Source organism: Mustelus asterias, chromosome 9 (assembly GCF_964213995.1).
Source record: "Mustelus asterias chromosome 9, sMusAst1.hap1.1, whole genome shotgun sequence".
Lineage (NCBI taxonomy): Eukaryota > Metazoa > Chordata > Chondrichthyes > Carcharhiniformes > Triakidae > Mustelus > Mustelus asterias.
Window position 1 is genome coordinate 111809235 of NC_135809.1, and position 13945 is coordinate 111823179.

At 48.1% G+C, this 13945-nt stretch overlaps 2 protein-coding genes across 2 annotated transcripts in view; both read left to right on the top strand.

The window, feature by feature from the left end:
* The window catches only part of ctr9 (CTR9 component of Paf1/RNA polymerase II complex), a 49310-nt gene extending 48309 nt beyond the window's left edge, over nt 1-1001 (top strand). The window contains exon 25 of the mRNA XM_078220841.1: nt 136-1001. Coding sequence (XP_078076967.1) covers nt 136-544 — 409 coding nt within the window. The 3' untranslated portion in view covers nt 545-1001. The remainder of the gene's footprint in view (nt 1-135) is intronic.
* A 1469-nt stretch (nt 1002-2470) lies between these two features.
* The window catches only part of LOC144499030 (uncharacterized), a 32444-nt gene continuing 20969 nt past the window's right edge, over nt 2471-13945 (top strand). Inside the window, exons 1-3 of the mRNA XM_078221084.1 lie at nt 2471-2794; nt 9344-9484; nt 11224-11424. Coding sequence (XP_078077210.1) covers nt 2471-2794; nt 9344-9484; nt 11224-11424 — 666 coding nt within the window. The remainder of the gene's footprint in view (nt 2795-9343; nt 9485-11223; nt 11425-13945) is intronic.

Consider the following 13945-nt stretch of genomic DNA (forward strand, 5'->3'; position numbering starts at 1 on the left):
ACATGGGCCACAGTGCAGCCACGGGGCATGGTGTTAACCATAAGCACAGTCACTGTGTAACATAACATGGCTGCAGTGTAGCTGCACCATAACCAGAGCATGGCCACAGCCTGACTGCCACTTCGTTCTTTCCAGAAACGCACAGGGCAGCGGTTCAGATGAGGAAGAATCAGCTGACAAGCACAGGAAGCGGATCGTGTCCGAGAGCGAGTCCGAGGATGGCCGGAACCAGAACAAGTCTGAGAGCGAGGTGGGCAGCAGCCCGAGATCGGGGGCTGCACGTTCGGTCGCTGGCTCGGACAGCGAGCAGTCGGCCAGTGAGCGGCCTCAGTCTGACCGCTCGGGTAGGAGCAGGTCCGCCAGCTCATCGTCAGAGGGTGAGTCTCGCCCTGCCTCGCGAGCCACGAACAATTCAGAACAGAGATCTTCTGATGGAGGTGGTTCAGGCCAGGCCTCGGCCGCTGAATCGGATCAAGAATCCAGTCACGGGGGTGCTCGTCAAGGATCCGTCTCTCCAGCACAGTCGGATGATGACAGCGACTGATACTCACTCAGTCCGTTCCCTTCACACTCGGTCGGCCCCAAAACCCCGACTGAGTTTGGCCCATCTGAGAACTAAGTCAGTGCTGAAGTTTAGACAAGAAGTCATTTATTTTATTGGAAACTGTGAAACCTGGCTTTTCATATTTTGACAGAGGATTGTGATATCTACTTGTGAATTTATTTTTGACTCTATGTTTCGTACCAGAGATAGTCCAAGGTTTGATGGCAGTCGGGAGCTGTTAAAAGTGATAAAACGCTTTGGGAGAGTCAGTCAAACTGATGCAGGCTAGACCGTGGTTCCTGTTCATCAGAAAAGAGCCAATATTTTAGCAGACAGGCACTATAGACATTGATAAATGTGACCTCTGATTTCTTTTTCTGGAAGCCCTTGTAAACCAAGAGATGCTTACAAATATTTGTTAAATAAATGTTTCATTTAAAATGAAAGCTTCCTCTTGAATAACTGGTTTGCTTGTTTGTAGTAAAGGGTTGGTCGGCGTGTGTGGAATGAGGCGTGCGTGACAGGTTCAGTCTCTGTTGCTGAACTAACAATCCCCTCCCCAACTCACCCCACCCCACCCCCCTCCCCCAGCAAGCCAGCGGTTTTAGGGGCAATAAGTTGTTAACCCCTAGTATATGCACTTGGCCGTAAGACATGAGGGTCATTACAAATCTTGGTGAATGTACCTCCTATAGTTGAGCAGCTAACTGTATCAATCAAGCAAAAGGAGACAGAATGACCCACAGAAAGACAGAACTGCAGGCTTTACAGGGTAGAGGATCTTAAGGACAAGATTAGGCCATTCAGTGTCGTCGTCTTCCCCCCCTCTCCCCACCCCCCCCCCTCGCCTGCTCCACCATTCATATCTAATCAGTATATTTCTTAACTCCACTTATCCACCCTGGCACCCTAACCCTTAACAGCCTTGCTGAACATCTTAAGTTGTGATGCTTTCAGTTGACTCCCAGCCACCCGGAGGGAGTTTCCCCATCAAATCTTTTTAATGATCTGTCGAGTCTACAACACGGCTCACAATCTCATGGTAAGGGACCAGCCGTTAGCATTGAAATGAGATGAGATTTCTTCACGCAGATGAATTCTCCAGCAGACAGCTGTGGATTTTTTTTATTTGTTCCTGGGATGTGGGTGACGCTGGCTGGACCAGCATTTATTGCCCATCCCTGAGGGTATTTAAGAATCAACCACATTGCTGTGGCTCTGGAGTCACGTGTCGGCCAGACCGGGTAAGGATGGCAGATTTCCTTCCCTAAAGTGAACATTAGTGAACCCGATGGGTTTTTCCGACAATGGGGGGTTTCATGGTCATATAACAGGTTACTTGGTCCTTATCGCATTGCAATTTGTGGGAGCTCGCTATGAGTAGACTGACTGCCTCGTTTCCTACATTACCACAGTGACTACGCTTCAGAAGTACTTCACTGGCTGTAAATAAAGAGCTATGGGGATTTCCTAAGATTGTGAAACATGCTACAGAAGAGCAAGTTATTTCCTCTTCTCCATGTTGGTTCTGATGAGATGCTGTCACACCTTCCGAGTACTCCCAGCATTTTCTGTTTTAATACCCCTTCAACTCTGTTTTGTGTACGGGGGAAACTTCCCTCTATCCAGTTCATTCCTCTAAACATTTTGATCAGCCTTAGCTATCTCACCTCTGCTCAAGGTAAGTTCACTTGGAGTAGTCTGCTTCTTATTCCATCGCTCTCTCTTCTAACTCATTAAGTAATGATCTGTCAGGATGGAACTTTATCCCAGGGCATCCTGTTTGTAATAAACAGCTTAAGTTTCAAGCTCATTCCTACTCGCATTTCAAGTGACACATGAATCATGTATCAGGGCTGCTAGAGACAGCATCGCGTTAGGTTAACCATTCCAGGTCCTTCAGGGTGCAACTGGGTGCCTACAAGAATGTCTGTGAGGCAGTCGCCCAGTGCTGGCCTGGCTCTTTTGTCCGCGGTGAGGAAGCCCACGCCTGATTTTGGCTCCCCCCAGAAGATGATCTCTGTGAGCAGTGCTACTTTGAACAGTGGCTTCCTGCCTTACGCCGCGGCCTGGAGAGCGCAGGATCAGTCAGTAACAGGAGACTTCCCAAACAGTTCAATCTGCTCACAGTCAAGTCTAGTGCAGGGACAGGGGCTGAGAGGTGTCACGCGCCCTGTGAGCGCTCTGCCTCCAGGGGGAGCACTCTCCCGCTTCCGCCAACTGCAGGGGGATCTTGTGCGCAAAAGGAAGGTAAGTCTTTGCCCCCCCTCTGGGAGATAAAGAATCTACGTTGGAACATTTCTGCTGGAAAACTGAGGGATCGAGTGTGTTTTTGATAGAACTGAGAATGTCGCGTTGAGTTCCACAAAAGTCTGCCAAGATTCTGATGGAATAAATATAGAGAACTCACTCCTGTGGTCAGTTAGAAATAGTAATGAGAATTAAATCGTTGCTTGAAAAAGAGGAATATTAAAGGATGCAGGGAGTGAGCAGAAGACTTGGATTAGGCTGGGTGAAAATCTCTGGCACAGATTCGATGGGCCCAATGGCCTGTTTCAGTGCTGACACATTCAATAATTCTAGACTTTTTCCTGAAACATTTTACAGCCAAAGAAGTTTTTAAAGTGTAGTCATTGTATTCATGTGGAAAGCTCAGTTGTCAATTTGCACATAACAAGGTCCCACAAACAGCAGCACGATCAATTACAAAGTCAGCTGTTTTAGAGGTAGATATCGGCCGAGGCGATTGGGGGAATCCCACTATTCATCTTCCAATAATTGCAATGGGATTTTGTGTATCCACATGATTGGGTAGATGTGAAAGACAGCTCCAACGATACAGTAGCACTCCCTCAGTACTGACCCTCTGACAGTGCGGCTCTCCCTCAGTACTGACCCTCTGACAGTGCAGCGCTCCCTCAGTACTGATCCTCTGACAGTGCGGCACTCCCTCAGTACTGACCCTCTGACAGTGCAGCACTCCCTCAGTACTGACCTTCTGACAGTGCAGCACTCCCTCAGTACTGACCCTCTGACAGTGCAGCGCTCCCTCAGCACTGACCCTCTGACAATGCGACACTCCCTCAGTACTGACCCTCTGACAGTGCAGCACTCCCTCAGTACTGACCTTCTGACAGTGCAGCGCTCCCTCAGTACTGACCCTCTGACAGTGCAGTGCTCCCTCAGTACTGACCCTCTGTCATAGAAACATAGAAAATAGAAGCAGGAGTAGGCCATTTGGCCCTTCAAGCCTGCTCTGCCGTTCAGTTTGATCATGGCTGATCATCAAAATCAATATCCTGATCCCCCTACCCACCCCCCGCCACCACCCATATTCCGTGATTTCTTTAGCCCCAAGAGCTATATCTAATTTCTCTTCAAAATTACATGTTTTGGCCTCAACTACTTTCTGTGGTGGTGAATTGTAGTAATCATTGTAGCGCTCCCTCAGTACTGACCCTCCGACAGTGCAGCACTCCCTCAGTACTGACCCTCTGACAGTGCAGCGCTCCCTCAGTACTGACCCTCTGACAGTGCAGCGCTCCCTCAGCACTGACCCTCTGACAGTGCAGCACTCCCTCAGCACTGACCCTCTGACAGTGCGGCGCTCTCTCAGTACTGACCCTCTGACAGTGCGGCGCTCTCTCAGTACTGACCCTCTGACAGTGCGGCGCTCTCTCAGTACTGACCCTCTGACAGTGCAGCGCTCCCTCAGTACTGACCCTCTGACAGTGCAGCGCTCCCTCAGCACTGACCCTCTGACAGTGCAGCGCTCCCTCAGCACTGACCCTCTGACAGTGCGGCGCTCTCTCAGTACTGACCCTCTGACAGTGCAGCGCTCCCTCAGTACTGACCCTCTGACAGTGCAGCGCTCCCTCAGTACTGACCCTCTGACAGTGCAGCGCTCCCTCAGTACTGACCCTCTGACAGTGTAGCGCTCCCTCAGCAATGCTTCTGACAGTGTGGCACTCCCTTAGCACTGACCCTGTGACAGTGCTGCACTCCCTCAGTGCTACTCTGGCGTGTCAGCCTAAATGATGTATTCAATTCTCTGGAGTGTTTCCCCAGCCTGGAGCAAGATCCCATTTCATCTTTTGGCAGCTATGCTTCCTAATCGAGAAAATATTGTACTTTTAAATCTAACAGTGGGGCCCAAATGTTCTCCTCCCAGACATTTCATTGATCCGACTTGTGTAAATGATCTGAATGGGCAGATTTGCGAATATTCAGGTGCAATTTGGGATGGAGGAAAATTGACCCCAGTTCAGGGCAAACCATGTTCAGGGTTTGAGCCTGAATCCCCAGAGATTCACAACCTGCTTTGCTCTGGCGTTACATGTGACTCTGAGCTTAACACGAAATATGATTATTCAGAGGAATTTGGGAGTCCGTGTACACAAAGTTAACATGCAGGTGCAGGAAGCAATTAGGAAAACAGATAGTTAGCCTTTATTGCAAAGGAGGTTGGTCTATGAGTGTAAGTCTTGCTGAGATTTTATAGGTGAGACCACATCTGGAGTACTATGTACAGGTTTGGTTTCCTTACTTAAGGATGAATATTTTTGCCTTAGAGTGTGTGCAACAAAGACTAGGTTGATCCTTGGGGTGTCCCATGATGAGAGGTTGGGTAGAAACTCTCTGGAGTTTAGTGGAATGAGTGAATGTCTCATTGAAACATATGCGCGGTGGCACAGTGGTTAGCACTGCTGCCTCACAGTGCCGGGGACTCTGGTTCGAATCCCGGCTTGGGTCACTGTCTGTGTGGCGTTTGCACGTTCTCCCCGTGTCTGCGTGGGTTTCCTCCGGGCGCTCCAGTTTCCTCCCACAATCCAAAAGGTTGGGTGGACTGGCCATGCTAAATTGTCCCTTAGTGTCAGGGGGATTAGCTAGGGTAAATGTATGGGGTTGTGGGGATAGGACCTGGGTGGGATTGTGGTCAGTGCAGACCTGAGGGGCCAAATGGCCTCCTTCTGTACTGTAGGGATTCTATGATCTATGAAAATTTTGGAGGGAGCTTGGCAGGGTAGACACTAATGAGTTGTTTGCCCTGTCTGGGGAAGCTAAGGCATGGGAACACATTTCAGGATGGGGTGAGGGAAGGGGATGATCATTTAGGATTGAGATGAGGAGAAAGTTCTTTACTCAAAAGGGCTGTGAATCATTGCACTCCCTCCCTCCACCCAGTCACCATTCTTCATTCCTCTCAACATTTTGATCAGTTTACCCCATTTACCCCACCTCCAGTAAAGGTAAGTTTATGCTGCCTGCTTCTCATTCCAATCCTCTCTCATCTAATTTATTAAGCAGTGATCTGTCAGGATGGAATCTTATCCCAGGGCATCTTGTTGCTAATGAAAGGCTTAAGTTTTGAGCTTTTCGCATCTCAGGTGACACATGAATCATGCATCAGCGTTGTTACAATCAGTGCTTTGCATTGGGTTGATTTGTACAATTGCAGAAATGGATTGTGTGAATTTGCCTGTGCTTAAGGGTCAGCGTCAATTGCAGATCTCTTTCCTCCAGAGAGGTCAGGGTCATTGGTAAGGTCAGCATTTACTGCCCATCCCCAGTTACCCTTGGCAACGGTCAACCAAAGTTGGTGAGACGATGGCCTCGCGGTCTTATCACTGGACTATTAATCCAGAAACTCAGCTAACGTTCTGGGGACCTGGGTTCAAATCCCACCAAAGCAGATGGTGGAATTTGAATTCAATAAAAAAAAATTGAATTCTGGAATTAAGAATCTACTAATGACCATGAAACCATTGTCAATTGTCGGAAAAACCCATCCGGTTCAGTAATGTCCTTTAGGGGAAGAAATCTGCCGTCCTTGCCTGATCTGACCTACATACGACTCCAGAGCCACAGCAATGTGGTTGACTCTCAACTGCCTTCCAAGGACAACTAGGGATGGGCAATAAATGCTGGCCAGCCAGCGATACCCATGGCCCACGAATAAATAAAGAAAAAGTGAATAACCAACAGTTTATCACTTTAACAAATTGTCACAACTATGAGGTTTATCCGATTATTATATATCGGGTCTGTATCTTTTAATTTTAAAAGTTTATATTTCAGGACTATAGCTTCAAATTTAGGAAAAATGAAGGGGTCACGTGACCTGTTCTGCAGTCCGCCTGATAGCAAGTAAACTTGGGTGGTTTGATTGTTAGAGATCAAAGGGGAGGTTAGATTATTTTACTGGGAAGAAGATACAAGATATTTACGCATGGAGGCAATAGCAGAAGCCTCTGATTTTCCAATGAGCAAACATTTGAGTCTCCCAAAGTTCCACAAAGCTGGTGAAGGTTTCGGATTGTAAACGGATATGATGCAAACTTCCAAGATGAAAAGGAGTTGTTGTCAAGGGGAGCGAATTAGTATTTCTACCTAGATACACGGCTAATATGTTTCACATTGCCATGGTGAAGAGGACAGAGGAAGACATTTTTGAGATCAGGCTACAGGATTCCTTATAAATCAATGAACATCAAGGACATCCGGCAGGGGTTGTGTGTGGTCACCAGAGAAAAGGCTCCTTTATTTTATGAGATGCCCCAGCTGAATCCAGGAGGGAGATGATCTCTAATCAAAAAGGTGCATCCTGCGTCTTCTACAGATTCTGGGAGATTTTCTCTGGCATGGCAAAGGGGAAAGGAGAATCATTGGAACCTGCTTTACTGCTGGTGGCGGATTTTAAAACTGAAAAATGAGGCAAGTGCCTGGAGAGGGTCACACGACCTTCTTGCTCAGCAAAGTGGGAATACTGGAACCCAATGGAAACTGATAGCCACTTCGGATTTTCCGACCGCGCTCGCCCCAAGGCTGGAAATTCTTGCCCAAAGTCAGCGAACCTTTGCGTGGTCCGCCCCCGCTCGCTATGATTCCCATGGGAGGCGGGACGGGAAAATTCCGCCCAAGGACTGTAAATCCATGGAAAATTTGATTGTCACATTTGTTCTCTGCCTTTCTTCCTGTTCTTAATCCAATCTTTCTTTCCCACTCCATATCACCCTCTCCAGACCTGATTTTTACTAATTCACCTGATTTCATCAGGTAGCACAGTGGTTAGCACTGCTGACTCACAGCTCCAGGGACCCAGGTTCGATTCCCAACTTGGGTCACTGTTTGTGTGGAGTTTGCACATTCTCCCCGTGTCTGTGTGGGTTTCCTCCCACAGTCCAAAGATGTGTGGGTTAGGTGCATAGAATCATAGAAATCATAGAAACCCTACAGTACAGAAAGAGGCCATTCGGCCCATCGAGTCTGCACCGACCACAATCCCACCCAGGCCCTACCCCCATATCCCTACGTATTTTACCCACTAATCCCTCTAATCTACGCATCCCAGGACACTAAGGGGCAATTTTAGCATGGCCAATCAACCTAACCCGCACATCTTTGGACTGTGGGAGGAAACCGGAGCACCCGGAGGAAACCCACGCAGACACGAGGAGAATGTGCAAACTCCACACAGACAGTGACCCAAGCCGGGAATCGAACCCAGGTCCCTGGAGCTGTGAAGCAACAGTGCTAACCACTGTGCTACCGTGCATTGGCCATGTTAAATTGCCCCTTAGTGTCCTGGGATTTGTAGGTTAGAGGAATTAGCGGGGTAAATGTGTGGGGTTGTGGGGATAGGGCCTGGGGTGGGATTGTTGTCGGTGCAGACTCGATGGGCCGGATGGCCTCCTTCTGCACTGTAGGAATTCTATGATTTTTATGATTCATCCTCAATCATTCCTCTGGTCAGGATTTTCCAGTTCCCGTTGCGGGTGGGGCACAATATTTGACAGACCAGCCGGTGGTCCTTCGACTTTGGGCAGGAAATCCCAGCCTCTCATTGGTTAAGGAGATAGGTTGTTGGTCCTGTCATTCCCTGAGTTTCCAGATGCCTCCTTGCCCCCACCACATGGCTATCCACTCACATTCCCAGCAAGTTGCATTGTAAATTATAGCCAGGCTGGTGGATGAGGGAAACAGTTTAGCAGGGCACACAGTGAGATGTTCCACTCCTGCCACATCTGGGTCATCGTCCATTTTGAACATCGCCTTTCATTTTCAGGCAATCCCTCCTCACACTTTTTTTTGTTTATTCGCTCACGGAATGTGGGCATCATTGGCTGAAGCAGCATTTATTGCCCACCCTAATTGGCCTTGAATTGAGGGCATTTAAGAGTCAACCACATTGCTATGGGTCTGGAGTCACATGTAGGCCAGACCGGGTAAAGATGGCAGATTTCCTTCTCTGAAGGACATTAGTGAACCAGATGGGTTTTCCGACAATCAGCAATGGTTTCATGGCTTCTCTAGATTTTCACTGAATTCAAATTTCACCACCTGCCGTGGTGGGATTCGAACCCAAGTCCCCAGATTTCCCTGGCTAGATTAGTAGTTCAGTGATATTTCTATTACATCACAGTCTCCCCTAACCTGGTACCTTGTTGACTCCTTGTGAACAATGTTCCCGCCAAATGAAGGGCAAGCAATCGTGGGTAGGTGACTTGTGTTGAGGGGTTAGTTAAAGGATTAATTTCTTGTAGTTCTGCGTTTAGAAAAATCCGGCATTATTGTTGCTAAAGCAATTGTAATTTGTACATGAACCCGAGAGACTGCGGAGATCCTAATTAAATTTTTCTAATGTGTTCATAAGTGACTGCTTTCTTTCCCAAGCCATGGTTGATGACTGAAAGGTTCTGTAGGAGAAAAACGCCATCAAGTTAAACATTACCTGTGGAAATAAGAAGGACTATTTCCCCAAAATAGAGTGGAAAATCACTTTGCACCTTTTACCGTCAGGAATGTGAGGAACTGAAAAAGACCAACAATTGGTTGACCAAGGAGCTACACGTGGAAAAGGTACTGCTCCGATCCGAGAGTGAGCGGACCATGAGAAACCTGAGACTTTTAAATCAGGAGATGCGTGCTACCATCAAAGAGGTACGTAACCACAGGGGTGCCCCTTCCTCCAATCAGCCCCGTCCCATTCCGAGGAACCAAGCTGTGCGAATGGAGTTACAATACAGATCAGCCATGACCTCATTGAATGGTGGGACAGTCTTGAAGGGTTGAATGGCCTCCTTTTCCTCCAACAAACTGAGTGAAGATTGCACCCAACTAAAGTTTGAAAGTTTATTTATTAGTGTCACAAGTAGGCTTACATTAACACTGCAATGAAGTTACTGTGAAAATCCCCTAGTCACCCACACTCCGGCACCTGTTCGGGTACACTGACGGAGAATTTGTTTTAGCATAGCCAACACACGTAACCACCATGTCTTTCAGACTGTGGGAGGAAACTGGAGCACCGAGAGGAAACCCATGCAGACACGGGGACAACGCGCAGACTCCGCACAAGTGAGACAGCAGTGCTAACCACTGTGCCACCGTACCAGGAGCATTTTCTAAAGTTCTCCATTATCATGCCACAGCTTAAAGGCAAGGCCAGTAATTTACCCAAACAGTGGATGGGATTTTACGAGCCTCACTCGGGCGCGTCTCGTAAAATCCTGTCCGAAACCAATGGAGAATTCCGTTCTGTGAGCCCCGTCCGCCCCGGGAAAATTCCAGCCAATGTGACTGTGTGGCTCTGTCCGGCACACCAACACCATCACCGGCACAGTTACCAACTTCCTAAAACACAAAGCACACATCCTGTCTCCCCTCTCTGGTTAAAGGGTGGGGGTGGTGGTGGGGGCAGGGGGGGTTGGCGGGGGGTGGAGGAAGAGGATTAAACAAAGGCTGAGCAAGTCTCTGAAATACGTCCTGAAGCCTCTCATGTCCCATGAGGTTGTGTCACTGTTGACTAGGCAAACATGACGGCCACTTTGTGCACAGCGAGATTCCATACACAGCGGCAAGAATAAATGTCCAGTTTCTCTGCAGGTAGTGATGTTGGCTGAGGGGTAAGTATTGGACACTAGGGAGATCTCTCCTGCTCCTCTCCCGATAGCATCACTGCATCCTGTGGTGACCTCCTGGCGGGCAGACTGGGCTTTAGTGTGACAGCTCATTAGGGCGTAGTGGTTAGCATTGCTGGATGGAGTTAAAATACAGAAAAACCACCATCTAACTGAATGGTGGAACAGGTTTGAAGGGCTGAATGGCCTCCTTTCTGTCACTACAACAAATTTGTTTGTTTGAGTGAAGGTTCGATTCCCGGCTTGGGTCACTGTCTGTGTTGGAGTTTGCACGTTCTCCCCGTGTCTGCGTGGGTTTCCTCCGGGTGCTCTGGTTTCCTCCCACAGATGTGCTGGTTAGGGTGCATTGACCATGCTAAATTCTCACTTAGTGTACCCGAACAGGCGCCAGAGTGTGGCAACTAGGGTATTTTCGCAGTAACCTCATTGCAGTGTTAAAAGCCTGCCTGTGACACTAATAAATAAACTTTAAACTTTTAAATTTTATTTGTCCCATCGATCATGGATTCAATCTTTCTCCACCCTTCTCTCTGCCCTTCTCTCCCTCTATTCCTCGCCCCGTCACCCTTTACTTTTTCCCCTCTCCCCCTTCTCTTTCTTTTCTTCTCTCCGCCTCCTGCCCTCCCTCTTTCTCTATCCCTTTCCCCTCTCCCACTTTTCCCTCCCCTCACTCCTCCCCTTCCTCCCTCTCACCGCTCCTGTCATTCCCCTTTCTCCCCTCTCTCCTCCCACTCCTCCTCCTCCTCCTGCTCCATACAGCTGAGGCTGAAGATCTCAGAGGCCGAGGGCAGGGCAGCATTGTCGGAGCGACTGGAGAGGGAAGCTGTCACGAGCCTTGAGGAGGTGGACTCCGCTCGGAAACTGGCCGAATCCCAAGAGAAAGAGTTGAGAGAGGAGAGAAACAAACTGCAGTCTCTGAACATCAGGCTCCAGGAAGAGATTGGACATCTTCAGGATAAGGTAAAGAACAGGCCCCAGCAGGGAAAGTGCTTTGGTGCCAATTTTTACCCTAAGTTCCATCCAGGAGTCAGGGCAGACTCTGCCGCCTTCTGCCCCATTCCCCGGCGGTACAGTGGTTAGCACTGCTGCCTCACAGCACCAGGGATCCGGGTTCGATTCCCGGCTTGGGTCACTGTTTGTGCGAAGTCTGCACATTCTCCCCATGTCTGCATGGGTTTCCTTCTGTTTCCTCCCACAGTCCAAAAGACGTGCTTGGTTAGATGCATTGGCCATGCTAAATTCTCCCTCGGTGTATCCGAACAGGTGCCGGAGTGTGGCGACTAGGGGATTTTCACAGTAACTTCATTGCAGTGTTAATGTAAGCCTACTTGTGACACTGATAAATAAATAAACTTAAAGCTTATTGGCTAATTCCCCAGCTTCAGACATTTTAAAATTAAGAAGGATGTTCTCTCACCCACCCCTCTCCTTTTGTCCTCTCCCACCTTTTCTTTCCCCCCTCTCTCTCTCTCTCTCCCCCCTCTCATTTGCCATAGGAATTAGGAGCAGAAGTAGGCAATTCAGGCCTTCGAGCCTGCTTCACTATTCAATCAGATCATGGCTGATCTCTCCCTCGTCTCAAATCCACCTCCCTATCTGTTCTCCATATCCCCTTAACCCTTTTTATTTGCAATATATCCAACTCCTTGAAACCATTCAATGATTCAGACTCCACCGTGCTATGGGGCAGCGAGTTCTACAAAATCACCACCCTCTGTGAGAAGGAGCTCCCCCTCATCCCAGTTTTAAATCTACCATTTCTCAACCTCTACCTGTGACCTCCTGTTTGAGATTGTCCCCCAGGGGGAAGCATTTGGTCTACATTTACGTTATCAATCCCTTTTAGTATTTTAAGTTCTCTCATCCCTTTTTCTCTCTGTTTCCCTTTCTCCCCCTTGCCTCCCCTCTTTCTCTCTTCCCACCTCCCTGCCTCCTGTCTCTTCCCTCCTTCTGCCCCTCTTCCTCTCCCCCGCTCCTCCTCCTCCTTTCTCCCAACTCTCCTGTCACATTCTCCCTCTCCTCTCCTCTTTCCCCCCCTCTCTCACCCTCTCCTCTGGTTGGAGAGTCGGAAACAAGGATGATCAATTGAAGGTTTGCACTGGGAGATGTGGGGAGAGTTTGAAGAAATGAGTATTGTGGCAGGAGGGAATGTTTTACCCCATGAAAGAGTTCATAGAGGCATAGAGGTTTACAACAGAGAAACAGGCCCTTCAGCCCAACTTGTCCATGCCGCCCAGTTTTTACCACTTGGCAAGTCCCAAATGCCCACGTTTGGCCCATATCCCTCTATACCCATCTTACCCATGTAACTGTCTAAATGCTTTTTAAAAGACAAAATTGTACCCGCCTCTACTACTACTTCTGGTGTTCAAGACACTCACCACCCTCTGAGTGAAAAGATTGCCGCTCTGGACCCTTTTGTATCTCTCCTCTCTCACCTTAAACCCGTGCCCTCTAGTTTTAGACCCCCCTACCTTTGGAAAAAAGATGCTGACTATCTACCTTATCTATGCCCCTCGTTATTTTAGAGAACTCTAAGATCATCCCCAAGTCTCCTACGCTCTAGGGAAAAAAGTTCCAGTCTATCCAGCCTCTCCTTATAACACAAACCATCAAGTCCGAGTAGCATCCTAGTAAACCTTTTTTGCACTCTTTCTAGTTTAATAATATTCTTTCTATAATAAGGTGACCAGAACTGTACATGGTATTCCAAGTGTGGCCTTACTAATGTCTTGGACAACCTCAACCAGACGTCCCAACTCCTGTATTCAATGTTCTGACCGATGAACTCAAGCATGGCGAATGCCTTCTTCACCACTCTGTCCACCTGTGACTCCACTTTCAAGGAGCTATGAACCTGTACTCCTAGATCTCTTAGTTCGATTACTCTCCCCAGTACTCTACCATTAACTAATTAGGTCCTGCCCCGATTCGATCTACCAAAATGCATCATCTCACATTTATCTAAATTAAACTCCATCTGCCATCCGTCAGCCGACTGGCCCAGTTGAACAAGATCCTGTTGCAATCCGAGATAACCTTCTTCACTGTCCACTAGGCCACCAATCTTGGTGTCATCTGCAAACTTACTAACCCACGTCTCCTAAATTGTCATCCAAATCATTAATATAAATGATAAATAACAGTGGGCCCAGCATCGATCCCTGAGGCACACCGCTGGTCACAGGTCTCCAGTTTGAAAAACAACTCTCTACAACCACCCTCTGTCTTCTATCATCAAGCCAATTTTGTATCCAATTGGCTACCTCTACCTTCAAACAGAGACTAGTTCATCTTTTTAGGAAAAATTGGATAGATATTTGAAGCAGAGAAAGATGCCAGCGATGGAGAGAAAGCAGAACAGGGGGAATAGTTTGAGATTGAATCAGGGATATGGGAGAAAGTGAGGCAATGCGATTAGTTTGGAATTGATACAAGGCTATGGGAGAGAGTGGGAATAGTTTTGGATTGATCCAGGGAT